The sequence below is a fragment of the Haliotis cracherodii genome, unplaced genomic scaffold (assembly GCF_022045235.1).
Source record: "Haliotis cracherodii isolate W230 unplaced genomic scaffold, xgHalCrac1.p SCAF_10, whole genome shotgun sequence".
Classification (NCBI taxonomy): Eukaryota; Metazoa; Mollusca; class Gastropoda; order Lepetellida; family Haliotidae; genus Haliotis; species Haliotis cracherodii.
In genome coordinates, this window is record NW_027266265.1 from 43,289,220 (window position 1) to 43,314,169 (window position 24,950).

The 24,950-nt window shown below is 44.3% G+C and overlaps 3 protein-coding genes across 3 annotated transcripts in view; 1 reads left to right on the top strand and 2 right to left on the bottom strand.

Moving 5' to 3' along the window:
* Positions 1-5,323: 5,323 nt before the first annotated feature.
* On the bottom strand, positions 5,324-9,955 carry LOC139451010 (crystal protein-like). The gene is made up of 5 exons (XM_071232830.1): positions 9,782-9,955; positions 8,544-8,664; positions 7,315-7,504; positions 6,831-6,961; positions 5,324-6,373 (listed from the first exon to the last, which is right to left on the bottom strand). Exons 1-5 carry the CDS (start codon positions 9,937-9,939, stop codon positions 5,360-5,362), a joined length of 1,614 nt encoding a protein of 537 aa, XP_071088931.1. The 5' UTR covers positions 9,940-9,955; the 3' UTR covers positions 5,324-5,359.
* Positions 9,956-10,741: 786 nt separating this feature from the next.
* On the top strand, positions 10,742-18,297 carry LOC139453835 (streptococcal hemagglutinin-like). The gene is made up of 6 exons (XM_071235289.1): positions 10,742-10,770; positions 10,995-14,092; positions 14,142-14,675; positions 16,088-16,780; positions 16,817-17,247; positions 17,443-18,297. The coding sequence occupies exons 1-6, from the start codon at positions 10,742-10,744 to the stop codon at positions 18,295-18,297; spliced, it is 5,640 nt and encodes a 1,879-aa protein (XP_071091390.1).
* A 394-nt stretch (positions 18,298-18,691) lies between these two features.
* The window catches only part of LOC139454409 (sodium- and chloride-dependent glycine transporter 1-like), a 54,705-nt gene continuing 48,446 nt past the window's right edge, over positions 18,692-24,950 (bottom strand). Inside the window, exons 11-14 of the mRNA XM_071236098.1 lie at positions 24,778-24,877; positions 24,394-24,494; positions 24,054-24,221; positions 18,692-22,582 (exon numbers count right to left, since the gene is read on the bottom strand). Coding sequence (XP_071092199.1) covers positions 22,367-22,582; positions 24,054-24,221; positions 24,394-24,494; positions 24,778-24,877 — 585 coding nt within the window. The 3' untranslated portion in view covers positions 18,692-22,366. The remainder of the gene's footprint in view (positions 22,583-24,053; positions 24,222-24,393; positions 24,495-24,777; positions 24,878-24,950) is intronic.

The window sequence follows — 24,950 nt, forward strand, 5'->3', positions numbered from 1 at the left end:
GTAAGTAGAGTAGAGTGTATGAAGAGTAGAGTGTATGAAGAGTAGAGCGTATGTACAGTACATTGTAAGTAGAGTAGAGTGTATGGAGAGTAGAGAGTATGAAGAGTAGAGCGTATTTAGAGTGTATGAAGGGTAGCGTATGTAGAGTAGAGTGTATGAAGAGTATAGTGTATGAAGAGTAGAGCGTATGTAGAGTGTATGTAGAGTAGAGCGTATGTAGAGTAGAGTGTATGTAGAGTAGAGCGTATGTAGAGGAGAGTGTATGTAGAGTAGAGTGTATGTAGAGTAGAGTGTATGAAGAGTAGAGTGTATGAAGAGTAGAGCGTATGTAGAGTAGAGCGTATGTAGAGCAGAGTGTATGAAGAGTAGAGTGTATGAAGAGTAGAGCGTATGTAGAGTAGAGCGTATGTAGAGTAGAGCGTATGTAGAGCAGAGTGTATGAAGAGTAGAGTTTATGAAGAGTAGAGCGTATGTAGAGTAGAGCGTATGTAGAGTGTATGTAGAGCAGAGCGTATGAAGAGTAGAGTGTATGAAGAGTAGAGCGTATGTAGAGTGTATGTAGAGCAGAGTGTATGTAGAGTAGAGTGTATGTAGAGTAGAGCGTATGTAGAGTGTATGTAGAGTAGAGCGTGTGTAGAGTAGAGCGTATGTAGAGCAGAGTGTATGAAGAGTAGAGTGTATGAAGAGTAGAGCGTATGTAGAGGAGAGTGTATGTAGAGTAGAGTGTATGTAGAGTAGAGTGTATGTACAGTAGATTGTAAGTAGAGTAGAGTGTATGAAGAGTAGAGTGTATGTAGAGTAGAGCGTATGTAGAGTAGAGCGTATGTAGAGTAGAGTGTATGTAGAGTAGAGCGTATGTAGAGTGTATGTAGAGTAGAGCGTATGTAGAGCAGAGGGTATGTATAGTAGAGCGTATGTAGAGTAGAGTGTATGTAGAGTAGAGCGTATGTAGAGTAGAGTGTATGTAGAGTAGAGCGTATGTAGAGTAGAGTGTATGTAGAGTAGAGTGTATGTAGAGTAGAGTGTATGTAGAGCAGAGTGTATGGAGAGTAGAGAGTATGAAGAGTAGAGCGTATGTAGAGTGTATGTAGAGTAGAGCGTATGTAGAGAAGAGGGCAGGGATAATGTAGTTAATGTAGAGAATGTAGTGTTAGATGTTTGCCAACAATTCAGTGAAAGTCTGGAGAAAGACAACTGATTATCATGGTTAAAATATAATTGAAGGGACGCAGATATATATGTTTCTTTAATCTGGATATGTCGCTGGTAACGACTGGTTCACAGAATATCAGAAACCGCCCTACTTGCAAATGGATTTGGGAAATACGATCCAAGGGAGGTAACTCTTATCGGGCTGTCGTCACCTGTGAAAAACAGGGGTTAGAAACATGGATTGCCAGACTCTAAACTTAATCGAATTCTGCGTTTCCACTTGTAAATAGTTCAAAGCAGAACGCTCGCAATAAAGTGGGAGCCACAAATACAATAATGCTGTACCCGTTCTTTCATAATCTTTTGGTGTTGTTGATTGGACGAAACAAGAAGTTCACGGTAATGACACCCTCACATGAAGAATCATGTCAGAAAATAGATCCCACCACCCACATTTATTTGTCTGATTATCCTCTTGTGAAGCATGTCAAGACTCATGATGAAAACAAGGCATTACACAGTTTTCTAAAACGAGCCAAGGATGTGGGACATAATGTAAATGTCAGTTTTGATTTTGTTGATGGTTCTGTACTGAATGGATGGCACAGAAAGGAGTCACTTTCCACTCGAAACCGTCAACGTGTGATTTTGCATCAAAATGTAAATATGAAATGTAGATTATGCAATTAATTTAATGAGACTACCCAACACATTGTCAGTGGATGCCCCGCTTTGGCACAAACATGGTATCTTAAGTGACATGAGGGAGTGTCTCGATCATTTTATTACCGTTTTCGCCATTCTTGTGGTTTTGACACAGAGGCCCATTCATGGTACAATTCAGAATATGTTGAGGGCATCATGGAAAATGATATACAAAATTCATAGGCATAGGCCCGTTTGCAGACTTAGACGTATCCCCGCCAACAAACCTGATCTTGTCCTTTTTCATAGATCCAATGAAATCATTTGTATTATTAAATTTTCTGTCCCTTTTGACACTAATGTGATTGACAAGATTGAAGAAAAACATGGCAAATATGCAGACCTCGCCTTTGAAATGTCACGCTTGCATTTCTGGTGCCAAGTTGTCCGACTCCCCATTGTTCTCGGTACCTTAGGTTTGGTACCTCCCAGGGCCCTGAGCTGATGATGAACCTAACCAGCCTGACTGTGCCGGGATTACCCAAACCCTCTTTGCTGCGCTTTTTATTTTGTATCAGTTTTGTAATTTGTAAGTTTGTATCAACATACATGCGTGCGGTCAGGTAAACACCATTCATTATAGTCGTTTAGCTGTAACACACGGCTTCAACTATGCATGGACATCACTAAAGAAATGCATTATGCAATAATATTCATCGAAGGGCCATCGCGGATTTTTGCTATGGCCACAACGGCGGTCACTTTCCAAAATGTGTTCGTTGTTGTACAGGTACTCATGTTCTAGACCACCTTCATTCCTGTGGCTAACCCGACATTTTCAAGGATGAGGAATGCAGTGGTACTATTCACACAAACTAGCAACTACATAACAACTTATTACTAGCATTCAAGTAATTACATTGTAGTGAAATCATCAAAATATATACACGTTTTAGAATTGTGACGTGAGAAAACAACGCAGTACGTGTTTATTGTTCATTCATAACACTTGGTAGTTAGTTTATGTGAGCACATTGTTAACGAGACCATGTTGTATCTTCGGTATTGCATAGTCCAGTGTTGTTTAATGTGTTAGTGGTGAGAAAAAGTCTACCACATGTACAATACTTCCTCAACATTTGAATAATAATAAGAATAAAAGTGTATTTATTTATTTATTTTATTTATTTTATTTATTTTATTTTATTTTATTTTATTTTATTTTATTTTATTTTATTTTATTTTATTTTATTTTATTTATTTATTTATTTATTTATTTATTTATTTATTTATTTATTTATCTATCTATCTATCTATCTATCTATCTATCTATCTATCTATCTATCTATCTATCTATCTATCTATCTATTTATTTATTTATTTATTTATTTATTTATTTATTTATTTATTTATTTGAATCACCAATAATTTCCTACATCACTAGTTAGTTGTGTTCAGTGCCATGACACTGACTGTAAACGACTGGAAAGCGAATGTGCAGAGACAAAATTATGTCTTCGAAGCGGCAAGTTCACTTTTATAATCTGTCATCTTCCTAAAATGTATGGGCGAATTGTGCCTTTGGTGATACAAGCACAAGCTTTGGTACACTTTCAGAGCATGCCCTTATGAAGAAGTTGAGCTTTAGGACGATCGCAGGTTTGTCCTCTGGCAACAATTTTCCAAAATGGCCGCCAACGGTTGTTATTTTACCAGTAACTCTGGTTGAAGAACACAAAGGACCTTAAGTCCAGCGGCTCATCCTACATTGTCGCGGATGAGCTATGCAGTGGTACAACACTCCAGCAACTACACAACAACATATATCTTGCATTTGGGGAAATAAATATTCGTGAAGTTTTACACATTTTTTTGTGAATTACAGAGTCGGCCTTTGATATGTGTGCAGACATCGTGTGTTTATGTGTCTACATCTGTTTCGTTGCACATGCATCATGCTGAACATCGGAATGATGACAGAGTGATAATTCATGTTGACAGCACAGTTCACGGTACTTGCATACATCTGGTTACAGCACCTGATCTGCAAGTAAATGTGTATGCTTTCGGCTGACCTGGCATGATGCAGTTAGCTGTGCACTCCCGTGTGACTGACCGTGCAGGTAACATAGTTTCGTGGTAGTTTCAGCTCACATTCAGGTGTAAACGACCAGAAGAATGGGGGTGAGGGGTGAGGGGGGGGGGGGGGGGGGGGATGGTTCACACACATTTGACTGTGGCCCGGATTGTGGTGGATGAATTAACGAAATACATGCGACTGCGGAAAGTATGCTACGAGTAAAATTATTGATTATTAGTGACTGACATATTCCCTAATCATAAATCCCTATTTATAACCCTCTCTAATTCTAAACACATTAGGGGCCACAGTCGTCTGAGGCGCCGCGATTCGCTGTGGAGAGTTGCGAACACGCCAGGAACCTATGATTGTGGGTTCGAATCCCGGTTCGCCCCGATTATGTTTCTAGGTTTGTCAGCACCATACCCGTGGTACCGGTTTTCATCGAAGTGGTAAACGTCGGAGACCTGCATCACTTTGGGCTTTCCTCCCACATTAGGCTGACACGCCATGATATAACTGGAATACTGTTAAAAGCGGCGTTAAACCCAACTCACTCACTCACTCACTTACTCTAAACACATTAATTTGAAGATACAAGCGGTTTACTTGTCTCCTGCTGAGATCTGAGTAACCTATTGTTATATGACGTCATTACATTACAGGGTGACCTCATCTAGTTTATTTGGTTCAAATTGTCATTGTTAACTGACCAGTCACTGGGGTCAGATGAAGCGGGCTATCACTTGGATACAATGTTACAATGCCTTTTAAACTGAAGTTTAACTTCTTTGATGATGGGTAATTTATTCTAGCTGGCAAACCATGTTTGGGAGAAGGATTCATTGTTGAAACATAATAAAAGAGAGCATAAATTCCTCGACTACTTGGCTCTATAAAACGATCTCATTTTTGTGCTACAAGAATACTTTGGAGGGACGACATTGCAAGAAAGTTGAGACGCCCCCCCCCCCCCCCCCCCAACACACACACACACACACACACATCTCCTTCGTACAGAAGTTAGCATGTCCAACTTATGACGTTTAAGACAAAGATATTTTCGATTTTTTTATGTAAAACTTGTACATCTCCTTGCCCCCAATCTTCCAAAACTGAAGCCATGTCATTATGTGCAAAATATATGACGCCATGAAGTTTTGCCCGTCACAAGTATGATTACAACTGCAATGTTTATTGTTATTTAGCTGATACAATACTGAAATAAGCTTATATTACGACTAACAAAACGTATACTACTGCAATAACAAACAAACAAAAAACATGAACGTTAAAGATCGATGGGGGGCGGTCGGGTAGCCTAGTGGTTAAAGCGTTCGCTCGTCCCGCCGAAGACCTGGGTTCAATTCCCGACATGGGTACAATGTTTGAAGCCCATTTCTGGTGTCCCCCGCCGTGATATTGCTGGAATATTGCTAAAAGCAATAAATATTGTACCCATGGAATTCAAACCACAATACATTAATTATCATATCCAACTTTGTCCCAGAAGTCACAGTAAGGACCGTTATAGTTCGGATCTACGAACGACTTCGGTGTCTGGAAATGTTGATAGGGCCAGTGCAGCTGCTGGATCTCTGCATCATAACGAGGCCAAGCCGGGACGGCCTTGACCTTGTCTCTAGAGCCGGGCAATCCCTGTGGGTCACCTGTCTTGGCAAAGTTTGACCAGTAGCTGATGACCAGATCACTGAGGGCCAATTCGTCGGGTGTGTATTTGAACCCTCCCCGACCAGCCGACTGGAACACGAACGGAACTTCCGACCCATGGCAAACGTGACCTTGACAGAAGGTCATGTTCCCCCAGCCAGGGAAGGAGAACGCGTGGTCGTAGACGTAGAGCCATACGTCGCGCACGCCGTATTCCAGCATCTTCCTTGTCACGTGGCGGGAGGCACAACCGAAGATGAAATCGGTAGCAACAACGGCCAAATTGTTCCTCTGATCCTGAGGTTCATCTGGTGGGTATTCGTACATGATATCTACACCATGGTTAGGATGAGTGGCAAGAATTGCGGCAGTGTAAATAACAGTGTCTATGGGCTTATCCCACGCACTGTAGATGTACAGACGGGTCTCCTCTGACGTCGTGCCAATCATGACAGGTTTCTTCTGAAACAAACCCTTGTCCATGGCTGTGACGGGTTCTGCCTTGACAGTGACCCCGTCCACCCAGGGGCCCCAGGGTTCGAACTCCTCGAGGTATCTCAGTGAAGAGAGCTTACTTCTGCTGATGAACTGAGCCTGAGCTATATCCACCGAGTTCTTCTGTCTCAGGCAGTTGATGTCTCTGGCTGTACAGTTTAACAGGCTTGCGAGATGGGCTCCTAGGATCAGTGCCTCGGCGTGGGTTTTGTACGGGATGGAGAATGGGGAACTCTCAATGATAGCGTAGCGGAACAAGGCGCTGCTTTCTTCTGAGGCCAGATGGATCATAGCTGACTGAGCTCCAGCACTTTGGCCGAACAAGGTCACCTGTGAAATATAGACGTTGTCTAATTAGAGACGTCTTCTTCATGTCTTGTTTGATTATTGTTTAACGCTCTAGTCAGAAATATTTACAGCTACATGGCAGAGTGTTGTACATAACCGAGTCTGGACCCACGCAAATTACTAATTGATGTCTTGGGCAACGTCCCATACAGTAGAAGTACGATGAAACGCTATCATAAGAGTGACCGAGACACCCAATCCATTGAGTTGCCCCTTACGGCAAGCATAGGGTGCTATCCACTGCTATATATTACTGGGCCATCACAACGTCAAATTCCATGAACTGCTTCTTTTCGTTCGTTTCATACTTGAATTAGTACGTATAGCTTCCCAAACTCGCATATCAGTCATAAGACCCTATTGATAAAGAATCGAACTTAGTCTTAGCTGAGCGGAAGACGCACATAATGGTTAATGAGTACATGTCGTCAGTGCTCACTCTGCTTGGGTCACCTCCAAACGCCTTGATGTTCTCGCTGACCCACTTCAGGGCCAGTCTCTGATCTAGGATTCCGTAGTTCCCGACAGCATCTCCATCCTCAGTTCCAGTTACCAGGAAACCAAGAGCACCTGCAATTAGAAGCATTGTCATATTATTCCGGGGAAATGTGTCTTAAATAAAGCCTATCAGGTGGTAAAGTATCCTTGCGGTTAAAGCGTTTGATCGTCACGTCGAAGACCCGGGTTCGATTCCCGACATGGTTACAATGTGTGAAGCCCATTTCTGGTGTCCCCCGCCGTGATATTGCTGGATTATTGCCAAAAGCGACATAAAACGATATTCACCCACTCGTCACACCTAGTTCAATCTCACACATGTGTGAAGATAATTATTGGTGTCCGGCGACCTGAGATAGCTGGAATACAAATGAAAGTGCTATAAAGCCCCCACCCACTCACTCACTCAAAAACCAAAGCATCACCTAGCCTGTAGTCCACGTTGACGACAATGACGTTTCCCTTCTTACTGAGAACACTGCCGTCGTACAACAAGCCACCGCCACTCATGTGGACGAAGTTGCCGCCGTGAATGTAGACCATGACGGCGAGGGAGGAGGTCATGTTGGTGCCGAGAGGGACCCAAATGTTCAGGTACAGGCAGTCTTCAGACACCTAAAACATGGAACAGAGTCAATAGGACCCAAACTTTGTGTCCATGCAGGTGAGCTACATGACCTATTTTGAACTGGATCTAGATGTGAGTATGTCCTGTGGGTCGTATACGTGGATATATTGTCATGCTATAATATGTATACTCACCGCCAAGAGAAACGCGAACCGCAGAAACATTTAGAGAGGTATATACCTGTTTCCAATGTGTACCACTTAATGACACACACCACTCTAATATTTCTTGAATATGAGTAATTCTTTATATATTAACGGATATGTATGGTATTCGCGTTTCTTTTGTCGGTGAGTATATATACGGTTGACTTGATAAGCTGCTGGTGTCAGGTGGACCTGATGCAAGAAAACACAACCAGATGGGAAAATCATACTTTACACTGAAATTTCTATCAAAATTGTTTTCAGTCACTCGCAATTAACAGGGCATCTTCCCAAGGCAAAGGAGTTAACTGACTATAAAAGTCCAGTTTCCACCCTTGCCGAACTAGGCTGGTATTATGGAGTTACATTTTGGCTGGACTAACGAGTCTATGCATAGTCTAATCAAAATCGCGCAACGAAATCGAAATCCGGTAAACTCTCGTGCAGATTTCGGTCGATTGCAGGATTTGCAAAGCATGTGCACCGCCAACTCGTTGTCAACAGATATTTTCCAAATCTGTCCATGTTTTAATCAAGGTGCTGACGTGATTTGATGCACTTCGCGATGTAAGACCAGTTTTATCACAATATAGATCTTGATTATGGATCAGATCGTCTTGACTTTGGTCCCGCCATTTTGTTTGAAGCAAATGCAAGTGATACGAAAGGTGGAATCTGATTGGTCCATAGGAGAGGCTTAGAAGGGACATAACTCGTAATAGCCACTGGTGGCGCTACGATCGAGCCCAGTAATTCCAACCTAGATAGGCAAGGATGGAAACTGGCTTTTTAAAGTCAGTTAACTCTCATGCCTCGGGAAGATGTTACCAGGGTATATAAACTTAATTTTAACTCATTTCTAAATGCTCCCGGTACTTACATGCGTCGGGCACACTAGCGGTGGATTGAAGTTCTCGCATTTATATTGGGGACATCCAGGTTTTATGTTCGTAGCATTGTACACAGAAGACCATTGTGTTGGGTCCCTCGGGGGCGTCCACCTGTAGGAAGACGGTCGTGGATGAGTGGAGACTTAGGGAGCAGGGAATTCGGGGTGTACACACCGATTATTATTGGCAAATGTGTGAGTCCAACCCAAATTTAAGGGAATACAACATTAAAGGAAATAGATCAGTGTTTTATTCTTGGCGCTTGAGCACACTAAATATACTCTGCATTCCGTGACGACCCGCTTTCGAATACGACAACTTCATTCTTTTGCGGTTCGGAAGAGGAGACGAAATTAGATCGAATGGTCTGGATGTAGTTGTTTGTTTGTTTGTTTGTTGCTTAACGCCGCACTCAGCAATATTCCGGCTATATGACGGCGGTATGTAAATAATACAAGTCCTGACCAGACAATCCAGAGATTGACATCATGAGCACCGATCTACACATTTGGAGTATGATGATATACATCGACCAAGTCAGCGAGCTTGACCACCCGATCACGTTAGTCGCCTTTTACAAGCATGTGTTCCCCAAGACCCGGATCTTCAAGGGTGGGATCTGGTTTTCGTACCTCAACTGCGCGTAATGCAGCACACTGTACCAAACGCTATTCTGTATGTCTTTGTATGCAAATGTTTGTTGAAATGAGGATGAGGCTCTCATCGTTTGGGAAAGGCCTGGTGCACTTCAAATACAAAACGCCTGGCTCATATCTCGGAATACAATATGCGTGTGTAAACATTATTCTAATAATTGTTATTTTACTGTTATTGTCGCAATTTTGTTATTATCTGAGGTGGTGGTGAGGTGAAATGGGGTTTAACGTCGCGTCCAAGATGATTGCACTTATGTAGCCACGTGCATGTACCTGTGTGTGTTTGTGTGGCTGCTTGTACTAGTCCGGACTGATGCCGATTTATAGTGCTAGCTCACTGAGATACCATGCCGCAGTTTAACATGAATACCCCACTCAGACACAGTAAACTGACTCCGAGCCGACCGGTCCTTGTTTTAGCCCCTTAATGCCAATCTTTAAACGTCTTTTGTATGACTGGCCGGGGATCGAACCCCGGACCTTCCGCTCTCAGGGCGGACGCTCTACCACTAGACCACGGAGGCGGTCGTTATTATCTGAAACTGAAAGCAAATGTTTGATTGTTGTCAAACCTGAGTGCGCCGACTGGAGGCTGGGCGTAGGGGACCCCGTAGTAAGCGTAGTTGGTGCTCGTCTCGACTCCCTCTAGTTTACCAAATTTGGTATCAACGACGGGAGCGGAACCCGACAGATGAAGAAGACACACACAGAGAACGACAAGATGCAGCATCCTGACACACCGCGCAAACACTCACACACAATCACACCCACATTTCATATATGCCTGTAAACGGGGACGCATTAAGAGTGGTGATAGGTGTCGTGACCTCGACCAAGCCAAAGGGTCGATAAGAAGGTCGAGGTTCTATGAGAAACGAGGTTGCTGATACCTTATCGCTAGGACTTTCGCTCTCTGTTGATAATAAGTGTTCGAACGTGGGGTAACTATGATAGTGAGTGAGTGTTGTTTTACGCCGCTTTTAGCAAAATTCGAGCAATATCACGGCGGGGGACACCAGAAATGGGCTTCCAACATTGTACCCATGTCGGGAATCGAACCCGGGTCTTCGGCGCGACGAGTGCACGTTTTAACCACTAGGCTACCCGACCGCCCCTATCTATGATAGATTGAGCTGAGTAACTGCTAAATCCGCGATCTACATTTTCTCCAGGAATCAGGTCGACCTCAAGGGAATTTCACCCTCCCACGCAAAATGAAAGACGACGTTCTCACAAAACTTGAACCGATGAGATACAGCTTTCGAGAATCAATATTCGGACGCTTTACAGAGCTCATTTGTTGGCTGATGTTCAGCGTTAAAGCTGATATGTCTTGACACGTTGAGGCAAGGAGGCAGCAGAGATGCTGGAGTCCATACAACCAGTAATCAGATTATCGATTTACTTGAATCTTACAACTTCGTGTAGGAGTGCGCGTAATTAAACCTACGATGTAAATTGAACATCGGATACGTACCAATATACGGTTGTATATATTACTGCCGAGACTAGATGAGCGTTCGTGTTAGGAGATGAGTGTGATGTGCAAGTGTGGTGCCACGTGGGGGGTGGTGGTGATTGTGATGATGGCAGCTCTACTATATCTGACAACTACTTCTCTGCATCTGACAACGGCGCCCACTGTATCATTTCATCTAACGACGTCGATACTGCATCTTTCGACTAATTCTTTGCATCTGACAACAACTTCACTGCATCTGATGACATCGCCACTGCATCTGACGTCAACGCCACTGTGTCCGACGACGACCCCACTGTCTCCAGCGACTACGATCCTGCATCTGACGTCCACGCCACTGTGTCCGACGACGACCCCACTGTCTCCAGCGACTACGATCCTGCATCTGACGTCCACGCCATTGTGTCAGACGACTCCACTGTATCCAGCGACTACGATACTTCATCTGACGTCCACGCCACTGTGTCCGACGACGACCCCACCGTGTCCAGCGACTACGATACTTCATCTGACGTCCACGCCACTGTGTCAGACGACGACCCCACCGTGTCCAGCGACTACGATACTTCATCTTACGTCCACGCCACTGTGTCAGACGACGACCCCACTGTCTCCAGCGACTACGACACTGCATCTGATGTCCACGCCACTGTGTCAGACGACGACTCCACTGTATCCAGCGACTACGATACTGCATCTGACGTCCACGCCACTGTGTCAGACGACGACCCCACCGTGTCCAGCGACTACGATACTTCATCTTACGTCCACGCCACTGTGTCAGACGACGACCCCACCGTGTCCAGCGACTACGATACTTCATCTTACGTTCACGCCACTGTGTCAGACGACGACCCCACCGTGTCCAGCGACTACGATACTTCATCTTACGTCCACGCCACTGTGTCAGACGACGACCCCACCGTGTCCAGCGACTACGATACTGCATCTGACGTCCACGCCACTGTGTCAGACGACGACCCCACCGTGTCCAGCGACTACGATACTTCATCTGACGTCCATGTCACTGTGTCAGACGACGACCCCACCGTGTCCAGCGACTACGATACTTCATCTGACGTCCACGCCACTGTGTCAGACGACGACCCCACCGTGTCCAGCGACTACGATACTTCATCTGACGTCCACGCCACTGTGTCAGACGACGACCCCACCGTGTCCAGCGACTACGATACTTCATCTGACGTCCACGCCACTGTGCCAGACGACGACCCCACCGTGTCCAGCGACTACGATACTTCATCTGACTTCCACGCCACTGTGTCAGACGACGACCCCACCGTGTCCAGCGACTACGATACTGCATCTGACGTCCACGCCACTGTGTCAGACGACGACTCCACTCTTTCCAGCGACTACGATACTGCATCTGACGTCCACGCCATTGTGCCAGACGACGACCCCACTGTATCCAGCGACTACGATATTGCATCTGATGTCCACGCCACTGCGTCAGACGACGACTCCACTCTTTCCAGCGACTACGATACTGCATCTGACGTCCACGCCATTGTGCCAGACGACGACCCCACTGTATCCAGCGACTACGATATTGCATCTGATGTCCACGCCACTGCGTCAGACGACGACTCCACTCTTTCCAGCGACTACGATATTGCATCTGACGTCCACGCCACTGTGTCAGACGACGACCCCACCGTGTCCAGCGACTACGATACTTCATCTGACGTCCACGCCACTGTGCCAGACGACGACTCCACTGTATCCACAACCAAGACGGTACAGGCCAATGTGACATATTACACGACCAATACTGTACAGGCCAATGTGACATATGTCACAACCAAGACTGTACAGGCCAATGTGACATATGACACAACCAAGACTGTACAGGCCAATGTGACATATGACACGACCAAGACTGTACAGGCCAATGTGACATATGACACGACCAAGACTGTACAGGCCAATGTGACATATGACACAAACAAGACTGTACAGGCCAATGTGACATATGGCACAACCAAGACGGTACAGGCCAATGTGACATATGACACAACCAAGACTGTACAGGCCAATGTGTCCGACGACGACCCCACTGTCTCCAGCGACTACGATCCTGCATCTGACGTCCACGCCACTGTGTCTGACGACGACCCCACTGTCTCCAGCGACTACGATCCTGCATCTGACGTCCACGCCACTGTGTCAGACGACTCCACTGTATCCAGCGACTACAATACTTCATCTGACGTCCACGCCACTGTGTCAGACGACGACCCCACCGTGTCCAGCGACTACGATACTTCATCTTACGTCCACGCCACTGTGTCAGACGACGACCCCACCGTGTCCAGCGACTACGATACTTCATCTGACGTCCACGCCACTGTGTCAGACGACGACTCCACTGTATCCAGCGACTACGATACTTCATCTGACGTCCACGCCACTGTGCCAGACGACGACTCCACTCTTTCCAGCGACTACGATATTGCATCTGATGTCCACGCCACTGTGCCAGACGACGACTCCACTGTATCCAGCGACTACGATACTTCATCTGACGTCCAAGCCACTGTGTCAGACGACGACCCCACCGTGTCCAGCGACTACGATACTTCATCTGACGTCCACGCCACTGTGCCAGATGACGACCCCACCGTGTCCAGCGACTACGATACTTCATCTGACGTCCACGCCACTGTGTCAGACGACGACCCCACCGTGTCCAGCGACTACGATACTGCATCTGACGTCCACGCCACTGTGTCAGACGACGACTCCACGGTCTCCAGCGACTACGATCCTGCATCTGACGTCCACGCCACTGTGTCAGACGACGACCCCACTGTATCCAGCGACTACGATATTGCATCTGACGTCCACGCCATTGTGCCAGACGACGACCCCACTGTATCCAGCGACTACGATACTTCATCTGACGTCCACACCACTGTGTCAGACGACGACTCCACTGTATCCAGCGACCACGATATTACATCTGATGTCCACGCCACTGTGTCAGACGACGACTCCACTCTTTCCAGCGACTACGATACTGCATCTGACGTCCACGCCATTGTGCCAGACGACGACCCCACTGTATCCAGCGACTACGATATTGCATCTGATGTCCACGCCACTGCGTCAGACGACGACTCCACTCTTTCCAGCGACTACGATATTGCATCTGACGTCCACGCCACTGAGTCAGACGACGACCCCACCGTGTCCAGCGACTACGATACTTCATCTGACGTCCACGCCACTGTGCCAGACGACGACTCCACTGTATCCAGCGACTACGATATTGCATCTGACGTCCACGCCACTGTGCCAGACGACGACTCCACTGTATCCAGCGACTACGATATTACATCTGATGTCCACGCCACTGTGTCAGACGAACTCCTCGACTGTATCCAGCGACTATGATACTGCATCTGACGTCCACGCCACTGTGTCAGACGACGACTCCACTGTATCCAGCGACTACGATATTACATCTGACGTCCACGCCACTGTGTCAGACGACGACTCCACTCTTTCCAGCGACTGCGATATTGCATCTGACGTCCACGCCACTGTGTCAGACGACGACTCCACTCTTTCCAGCGACTACGATATTGCATCTGACGTCCACGCCACTGCGTCAGACGACGACTCCACTGTATCCAGCGACTACGATACTGCATCTGACATCCACGCCACTGTGTCAGACGACGACTCCACTCTTTCCAGCGACTACGATACTGCATCTTACGTCCACGCCACTGTGCCAGACGACGACTCCACTTTATCCAGCGACTACGATATTGCATCTGATGTCCACGCCACTGTGCCAGACGACGACTCCACTGTATCCAGCGACTACGATACTTCATCTGACGTCCAAGCCACTGTGTCAGACGACGACTCCACTACGCTGAGATCCTCAGCCGTGACAAGATCCGGTGGCAGTGTTCGTTCGGATCCCGGATTCGCCCAGATTATGATCCGTGGTATCTCGAATAATATTCCCGTTCCTCATAGGTTCATTCTTGAAGTGTTAAACGACTAAACGGGTAAACGAGTAAACGGGAAAGGATATGCGAACTTGTAGGTTAAAAATGCAGTTGTGTTTACTACAACATTCAGAGTATGTGTGTCAATACAATGTCTGTTTGTTCGTTGTTTAACGCCGCAATATTCCAGCTATATGACGACGGTATGTAAATAATCTGGACAAGACCATCCAGTTATTAACATCATGATCATCGATCCACGCAATTGGGAAACGATGATATGCATCAACCAAGTCAGCGAGCCTGACCACCCGATCTCGTTAGTCTCCTCTTACGGCACGCAATTTTTTTTATTTTTTGTTAAAATACGTGTTTTGTTTTTAGCAGAGATTTCTTATGATCATGTAAATGGTTTAGACGCTAATATTTACTGAAAGATTGGCCGAAACGTTAATATCCTGTAAACTATAGAATACCTATAAAAAGGAGGCTCGGGCGGAGGGGTAAGCCTAGTGGTTCAACCGTTCGCTTGTCATGTCGAAGCCCTGGTTTCGATTCCCCACATGGGTACATGGTCAATGTGACATGACACGACCAACTAAGATTTCACAGGTCACTTTGGCATATGATACAACCAGCTAAGACTCTATAGGTCAATGTGACATATGGCACGACCAAGCAAGAGTTCACTGGTTAATGTGACAAATGACGTGTCAAGTAAGATTACAGGTCACTGTGACATATGACACAACCAGGACTGCACAGGTCAATGTGGCATATGACACGACCAAGACTGTACAGGCCAATGTGACATATATACATGACCAGCCAAGACTGCACAGGTCAATGTGACATGTGACACAACCATGACTATACAGGTCAATGTGACATATGACACGACCAGCCAAGTCTTCATAGGTCAATGTAACATATGACACAACCAAGACTGTACAGGTCAATGTGGCTTATGACACGACTAACCAAGACTTCACAGGTCAATGTGACATATGAAACGACTAGCCAAAACTTCACTGGCCAATGTGACATATGACACAACAAAGTGAGTGAGTGAGTGAGTGAGTGAGTATGGTTTTACGCCGCTTTTAGCAATATCCCAGCAATATCACGGCGGGGGACACCAGAAATGGGCTTCACACAATGTACCCATGTCGGGAATAGAACCCGGGTCTTCGGCGTGACGACTCAACAAAAACTGTACATGTCAATGTAACATATGACACAACCAAGACTGCACAGGTCAATGTGACATTTGACACGACCAGCCAAGATTTCACAGGTCAATGTACCATTAGACACAACCAAGACTGTACAGGTCAATGTTGCATATGACACGACTAGCCAAGACTTCACAGGTCAATGTGACATTTGACACAACCACAACTGTACAGGCCAATGTGACATATACACACGACCAGCCAAGACTTCACAGGTCAATTTGACATATGACACAACCAAGACGGTACAGGCCAATGTGACATATTACACGACCAATACTGTACAGGCCAATGTGACATATGACACAACCAAGACGGTACAGGCCAATGTGACATATGACACAACCAAGACTGTACAGGCCAATGTGACATATGGCACAACCACGACGGTACAGGCCAATTTGACATATGACACAACCAAGACGGTACAGGCCAATGTGACATATTACACGACCAATACTGTACAGGCCAATGTGACATATGACACAACCAAGACGGTACAGGCCAATGTGACATATGACACAACCAAGACGGTACAGGCCAATGTGACATATGACACAACCAAGACGGTACAGGCCAATGTGACATATGACACAACCACGACGGCACAGGCCAATGTGACATATGACACGACCAAGACTGTACAGGCCAATGTGACATATGACACGACCAAGACGGTACAGGCCAATGTGACATATGACACAACCAAGACTGTACAGGCCAATGTGACATATGTCACAACCAAGACGGTACAGGCCAATGTGACATATGACACAACCAAGACTGTACAGGCCAATGTGACATATGGCACAACCAAGACGGTACAGGCCAATGTGACATATGACACAACTAGCCAAGACTTCACAGGTCAATGTGACATTTGACACAACCACAACTATACAGGCCAATGTGACATATACACACGACCAGCCAAGACTTCACAGGTCAGTTTGACATATGACACAACCAAGACGGTACAGGCCAATGTGACATATGACACAACCAAGACGGTACAGGCCAATGTGACATATGACACAACCAAGACTGTACAGGCCAATGTGACATATGACACGACCAAGACTGTACAGGCCAATGTGACATATGACACGACCAAGACGGTACAGGCCAATGTGACATATGATACAACCAAGACTGTACAGGCCAATGTGACATATGACACAACCAAGACTGTACAGGCCAATGTGACATATGTCACAACCAAGACTGTACAGGCCAATGTGACATATGTCACAACCAAGACGGTACAGGCCAATGTGACATATGACACAACCAAGACTGTACAGGCCAATGTGACATATGGCACAACCAAGACGGTACAGGCCAATGTGACATATGACACAACTAGCCAAGACTTCACAGGTCAATGTGACATTTGACACAACCACAACTATACAGGCCAATGTGACATATACACACGACCAGCCAAGACTTCACAGGTCAATTTGACATATGACACAACCAAGACGGTACAGGCCAATGTGACATATTACACGACCAATACTGTACAGGCCAATGTGACATATGTCACAACCAAGACTGTACAGGCCAATGTGACATATGACACAACCAAGACGGTACAGGCCAATGTGACATATTACACGGCCAATACTGTACAGGCCAATGTGACATATGATACAACCAAGACTGTACAGGCCAATGTGACATATTACACGGCCAATACTGTACAGGCCAATGTGACATATGACACAACCATGACTGTACAGGCCAATGTGACATATGGCACAACCAAGACTGTACAGGCCAATGTGACATATGGCACAACCAAGACTGCACAGGTCAATGTGACATATGGCACAACCACGACGGTACAGGCCAATGTGACATATTACACGGCCAATACTGTACAGGCCAATGTGACATATGACACAACCAAGACTGTACAGGCCAATGTGACATATGTCACAACCAAGACTGTACAGGCCAATGTGACATATGACACAACCAAGACGGTACAGGCCAATGTGACATATTACACGGCCAATACTGTACAGGCCAATGTGACATATGACACAACCAAGACTGCACAGGTCAATGTGACATATGGCACAACCAAGACTGTACAGGCCAATGTGACATATTACACGGCCAATACTGTACAGGCCAATGTGACATATGACACAACCATGACTGTACAGGCCAATGTGACATATGGCACAACCAAGACTGTACAGGCCAATGTGACATATGGCACAACCAAGACTGCACAGGTCAATGTGACATATGACACAACCAAGACTGTACAGGTCAATGTGACATATGGCACAACCAAGACTGTACAGGCCAATGTGATATATGACACTACTAGCCAAGACTTCACAGGTCAATGTGACATCCCAGCCTAGTAACATTTGCAGGTCACCGTGACCTACAAGCCCTCCATGACATGTGGCCACCGAGTGTCCCTTTGCACGCCATGGTGACATGCTACAACAACACCGCAGGTCAAATTGTTTGATAGGCATTTCTAAGAAGCTAATGGATGACACAGTAGACACAATTTATCGATAACAACTTCTTTAATTACTTGCTTGACAATGGTATCAGGATATATACCGAAACGTCGCATTAACAGTAATTAAAGAAGTTGTTCTCAATAAATTGTGTCTACTTTAACAGTGAAGGTCACCCCAACAAACGCCTAAGACGTTCTGTTACCTGCTCCCAGGCCCATGAACTTGAACAATTTTCGCGTCATCAAATACAGTTGAAAAGAAAGACACACATATTTAAGCACTAGAAAAACGATTTATTCTTGTTCGTTTCAGTGAAGTGATAGTGATTTTGTGTAATGCCATCAAAATTTTATGGTTGATATATCTTAAATCGAGTAAACACAGCTGATCTTCCATACTTAGAAAATAGATCACACACACGTTATTTCACTTTGGTAGGATAGTCATATTCGTATTTGACAATATGGCTTACGAAATTAAAATGCTTACATCATTAATCATAACATGTGCATGTGTCGCATCACATATCCGGTATGGCGGAATTGGATGATATTGATGCTATCACGATACTTATTTGTTTGTATTACAAACGGTTAATATCGAAAGCGTTGATGAGAAGATTATCTTTGGCATGTCTGACCAGTCGTTCTAATCGAATGAGACAGTATAACGCCCTTGAAAACGAAAGCAGAGCTGTTTCAATATGGACAAGCAAGTGCACATGATATACGAACAAGCATCAACCCGCTCAATATGATGTTCTTGGATCATATTCCACAGTTGATGTTTCAGTTATTTAACACAATGGAAAACTAAACACATGTTGTCAAATAACGATATTTGATTATTTCAGAAACTCCAGCTTGAACAAATGTGTTCTAAGGAATCGTGGGACCAAAAACCTTCTTTTTAAAACATAATTTACAGTGAACATAATATTCTAAAGTTCAGGTTAACGTATATTTTTCACATGGCTACGTTGTGTTTACACCAGGGGAGATTACACCAGTATTTAAATCTATTTAAAGATGTTTTTTTTGAAGCCTTGCCAAATCATATACCATGCCTAAAAACATATAAAAAACTTTAAATTTTATTTATCAATTCTATACTTCACCATTTGTGACATTTATCCGGTACGTTTTTTATTTTTTAATAATTGCTAATATCAGAACTGTTAATGATCACAATAATAATGTGTTATCGTGATCCCTTAAATGAATTATGACTGATTAGGTCGTTATTTGTGTCATTTAACATCCATTTCGAATCCAAAGACAACATTAAAATGAAAATTGCAAAATGAAAACTAATATTCAACGTACAATCTGTACGAACGTTCATCATACACACATAAAAAATATATTCATAAAACTACAAACATCATCATGACAATAATATATATATCAACTCTGACATTGTGACTGGTATGTGAATTGCTCACACATGTAAGAAAATGAATCGTGGGCTATACCCACAACAAGATCTGAGAAAACAAGTAAGTTGTTAACTGGATGAAGATGCATGTTGTTTTGCATGAGTTAACGTGAGCTGAGATTAAAAACAACAACAAACACTATTCACCGTCTCGTAACATATCTAGTTTAAAAATAGCTGTGCTGATTCTTTCACTACTTACTAGTTCTGTCTCATTATAAAGCGTTTTTGTAACATTATTTTCAGAAATCCAAAGTGACTGTTCTTGGGATTCTATTTCATACGGACTAACAATATATATAGCTGGAAATAATACACACATACACACACACGTACAATCTTTAGTTACGATATATTCACCAACAATATATACTCACATTGACCCCTTATGATTTCTACATGTAGGTTAGGACTATCCATGCACTGACATTTTTTAAGCGACTGCAAACGTCTCGGTCTATAGTTAAAAAAGATCACATCCGTGGAAGTGGGGTCGGGAACCACGCTGTTTCAATGCAGCATGTATATAATCTCTGCAACGAACTCTACTGACTTAGTCTATACAAAATATTGAAGGTTCATTTATAAGGCAGTACGTCACAAATCGCCGAAACAATAGGCTAGGACACAAACAGTAAACAGACAACACTCGTCTTAATGAACTGCCTGATGAAAAAAAATAAGAGATTGAAAATATCAATTCGATTTGTCTAGTTGGATTAAGACTTGGATTAAGATTTGTAAGTACACAGGTGTCTACAGTACCTGCAAAAACTGAAGCAGACCTTTTACTTGAATGCCACACACTTTCACACACAGAAACAGCACCATTCAGACAAAATCAGGTGACAGCTGACTTGCCAAGATCCATTTTATTCAGCCATACGTCATGTTGTAAATTATAAAAAATACCCCACACCTACTGCAGCGAAAGTGCATTTCGCGTATAATGACATCACTTCCGGTTCATGCGCTTCCGGCTGATGACATCACTACCAGATTTTGAAAACACATCGTTAGTACAGTACAGCTTTAGAACGTGTCAGTTTCATGTGGGAGGAAAGCCCGGGTATGGTGCTGACAAACTTGTCTTCTCGATTGAGTGAATGAAGGGTCTTGTTTGAAAGTACACTGTGGCGAGAAATGGAGGCATTGAATATTTGACGAGTTTAGCTGATGAACATTGTGTCATTATAGACGTTATAGGGTATATACATGTACATCAATATTCCATGGACACACAACTTACTGAGACACAGAACATCATTGGAAGACAATGTCGGGTTCATCAGCAAGAATGGATATAATACCGTTGGCACCACGTATTTCGTAAAATTAATGTTGAGACGAATGGATGAATAGTCTGTGAACAATAATGAACATATAATGAAATTGTGATTCTAAGCAGTTGTTTATATTTACTATCACAATCTTCTCTAAATTTGGGTCATATTTCTTAGGCATTTTTCAATCATCTTAACAATAAGAATATTTTATCACAGTTTAGACGAGCAAAAATTGTGTTTAGAATAAGTTTGATCTATTTCGACATTAAAGCTTCAGTACAAAACAAACTCATTGGGAGATAGGTCACAGCTATTCAAGGTCAAGGTGACATTGCGGTACAGTTATTCCCTGCGGGTGACGCAATGCAGCCTCCCTGTGCGCATGTCTTGTCTAAAATCAATAGCAATGGCGACAAGGGCTGGATCGAGGCATAGAATGCAGATATAAGGCTATCGCTCGGGACTAGTCATGTCAGTACATTACTAAGCCATCTCAATAATTCTACAATGTGTAAACATATAGAGACATGTTCTCGTGCATAGTGAAGATAAGGTTTGGTAGGATCTGGGTCCGTTAAAAAACTGCAGCTGCGAATATTAACATAGCGTTTGAGATCGGAGGGAATGTGACGAGTCTTCACTTATACATCTTTTCAAACATTCACTTCTGATTTTACTTAGTCTGTAAAATACATGTATATCAACTCACAGAAATTTACATTTGCTTGACTACAATGACCCACATACATCGCCAAAAAATGTTTTTAAAGAGGCAGTTAATAAGTTATGACAGATCTGGCAACCAATTAATATTAACACACAAATATAATTTCTTAATTATTGTTTGTGTTTTGTTTTTTGCCGAAGTTTAAAAAAGAACCAAAATGCATACATGAAGACATGCATTGGTTTCTTTGAAAATAAAATGGTCGGCCCCAATACAAATCAGTACTTGACCTGTAAAGCTTTGCTACCATTATTCATGGTGAACATATCTTTACCACGAAGGTTGGACTGGGAGGTGTGTGTGTGTTAAAAAATCAAGTTGGTCGTACAGAAACACCTCCTTTGGCAACTGATGTGGTAACGGGATACAGTTCGATGCATGCTTGAAAACTACACTTACAAACTTTTCAAAGCGTTTCATAATTGAGTGACAAGCCTCGTCAAAACTAAGATCCAAGTTTTCGATATGTTCTCTCTGACACACTATAACCCATCGTTTAGGATCGTTTTCAGGAAATATACGACTGTTCGCTGAGGAACTTGGAGTGGACTGTGACGCCATTTTGGGGACAGTCGTCGATGGCGATACTTGTGGCACTAGGGGACGACACCGACAGTTCCCCTGTCCGGTTGAGGGGGTCCTTTATTTCAGAGAAGTCAGAGTCCCGGGGGAGGCTCTCAGCGGGACCCCAGTCGGCCGACGGTTTCTTGGTTTGGATGAAGCGCTGAAATAGAAGTTCAGCAGATGAACTATGTGGGTTGATTGAGATGTTGAGACCAGTGAATGAATGGGTTGGGACTAACGCTGCTTTGAACAGTATTCAAGCTCTATCACGGCTTGTCGGGTTCATGTGGGAGGAAGGTGGTGCGGGTCTTTAACCACTTTAGTAGATACACGAGCACGGGTATGGTGATGTCAAACCTAGAAAAAATAATCGGGGCGAACCGGGATTCCGGCTCACAATCATAGGTTTCTGGCGTGCCCAAGGGACGCAACACGGCACAGCGAATTGCGGCGAGGAAAACGACTGGGCCACCCGTACCATAATCCGGGGAACCTGTGAAGATCCGGGATGGGATTGAGCAACCCATGCTTGCCGTAAAATGCGACTATGCTTGCCGTAAAAGGCGACTATGCTTGTCGTAAGAGGCGACAAACGGGATCGGGTGGTCAGGCTCGCTGACTTGGTTTTTGCATGTCATCGATCCCAATTGCGTGGATCGATGATAATGATATTAATCACTGGATTGTCTGGTCCAGACTCGAGTATTTACAGACCGCTGTCATGTAGCTGGAATATTGCTGAGTACGGCGTTAAACAACAAACCAACCAAACCAACCAAACCAACCTAATCCGGGAAATTCTATCAGTGGAAATTGGTGTATGCCGCTTTTATAAAATTACAGATATATCAGGATGGGTTGTAGTAAGGTATTAGATTCCATAAGGTTCCATCACACACTACGATATCTCCACATCATCCGAGCCATTATTGACTCAGCACGCAACCCATCCCACCCTACGCTATCCCCCAACAACCCACACTTAATACATCCATCACCACAATCCACAGGGCCACCCGTCACGACCACATCCGATTTCCCCCAAACAACACAATTAATACATCCACCATTACAATCCAACCGCCGTAACCCAATCCAACACTATCCTCAAAGCAACCCTACCTTACTTAATGCCTCCACCTCCATAATCCACCCACCATAACTAAAGCCAACACTATCGCCAAATCAGCCCAACCTTAATACATCCACATCCACCTGTCGGAACCTCATCCACCTCGTCAGGTAACACACAATATATGCATTCACCACCAGAGCCACTATTCTTGTCCATCCAGCAACATTCGTTTAATGTTCAAAAATGGAGACGGACTATTACGGAAGCCTTTAGGGGCCTTTTGTTTTTTCTTGTTTTTCTTGAAATGTCAAGATACTAAGTTGAAATTTCAAATCAGTATCTTGTAATTTCCACTTAGTATCTTGTAATTTCAACTTAGTATCATGAAATTTCAAGAAAATTAAAAACAAAACACAAAACAAATGGCCCCAATAGGCTTCCTTACGTTATTCCATAAGTGACCATATTCTGCCTCCTCATATCTGAGTTGTCAAGCTGGGAAACAGCCATAAAGGGAGTGAACCCTTGCGATCACGTGAACGGATGAGTTACATACCTTAATGAAGGGCCCGGACGCTCTGAAGAACTTGTAGACGACGAAGATCGGGATTGGAACCACGGACATCATACCAATCAACCAACCCGCTGCAATGGCGCCGACTGGGTATGTGTATTTATCGTACGTTGGTGCCTGGTAGCTGACAAAGGCCGAGACGAGGGTGGTCTGTGTAGAGGGAAATAAGATGAACACATTCCTCAACAGAAACAGTACTATTACCATAAGAAAGTTTTTGAAAACAACTATTTTTTATCGTTGTTGGCTGTATGGAATACCGTTGTATATGACGTAGTATTTTGATTTAGGTAAGTCACGTGACAGGAAGTCGTCTGCTTACAAAGAGAAGGACCGGAGTCACGAATTTCCAGCAGATAGTGAAGAATTGTGGGGGTCGTCTTCCGATCATCATGCTGATGTCATCACTCAGGCGGTCCGTTCCTAAACCGGAAGCACATTCTTGATTAAATATGTCAACACGCAAAGGCACGTCGGGGCGGAAGGTTTACAAAATGGTTCACAAAAGCTAATCACATTCTCAAGTTCCTCAAGATATCAGCAGAATGTCAGTTTAGCGGCCAAACCAATCAAATAAACGTCTCAGTCATTGAATTGTTCCGCTCAAAATATTAGTTTTTTATCTGAAATTGGAACTCTCCGAAATTCATAGTTCTTACCCTTCTAATCCCCCTACTGCCCTTTACCTTATTCCCCAAACACGTACCGTATATCCAGGCGAACACAACACACTCCACAAAGCCGATCAGGGGAAGACCGAACGAAGTGGAGTACCAGTCCATCAGTTGGAAGTAGTAGACACCCGCCTGCAAACCATGAGAGATACATAGAGTGAGTGAGTGGACTTTTAACGCCGCTATGAACGGTATCTCAATTTAA

Coding starts and splice junctions, on each gene's coding strand:
- LOC139451010 (XM_071232830.1), bottom strand. CDS start 9,939: ATGCTGCATCTTGTCGTTCTCTGTGTGTGTCTTCTTCATCTGTCGGGT. Junction 8,665..9,781: donor CCTCCAGTCGGCGCACTCAG/GTTTGACAACAA, acceptor GTCTTCCTACAG/GTGGACGCCCCCGAGGGACC. Junction 6,962..7,314: donor CAACGTGGACTACAGGCTAG/GTGATGCTTTGG, acceptor TTCTAATTGCAG/GTGCTCTTGGTTTCCTGGTA.
- LOC139453835 (XM_071235289.1), top strand. CDS start 10,742: ATGAGTGTGATGTGCAAGTGTGGTGCCAC. Junction 10,771..10,994: donor ATGTGCAAGTGTGGTGCCAC/GTGGGGGGTGGT, acceptor CACTGTCTCCAG/CGACTACGATCCTGCATCTG. Junction 16,781..16,816: donor AACTAGCCAAGACTTCACAG/GTCAATGTGACA, acceptor ACAACTATACAG/GCCAATGTGACATATACACA.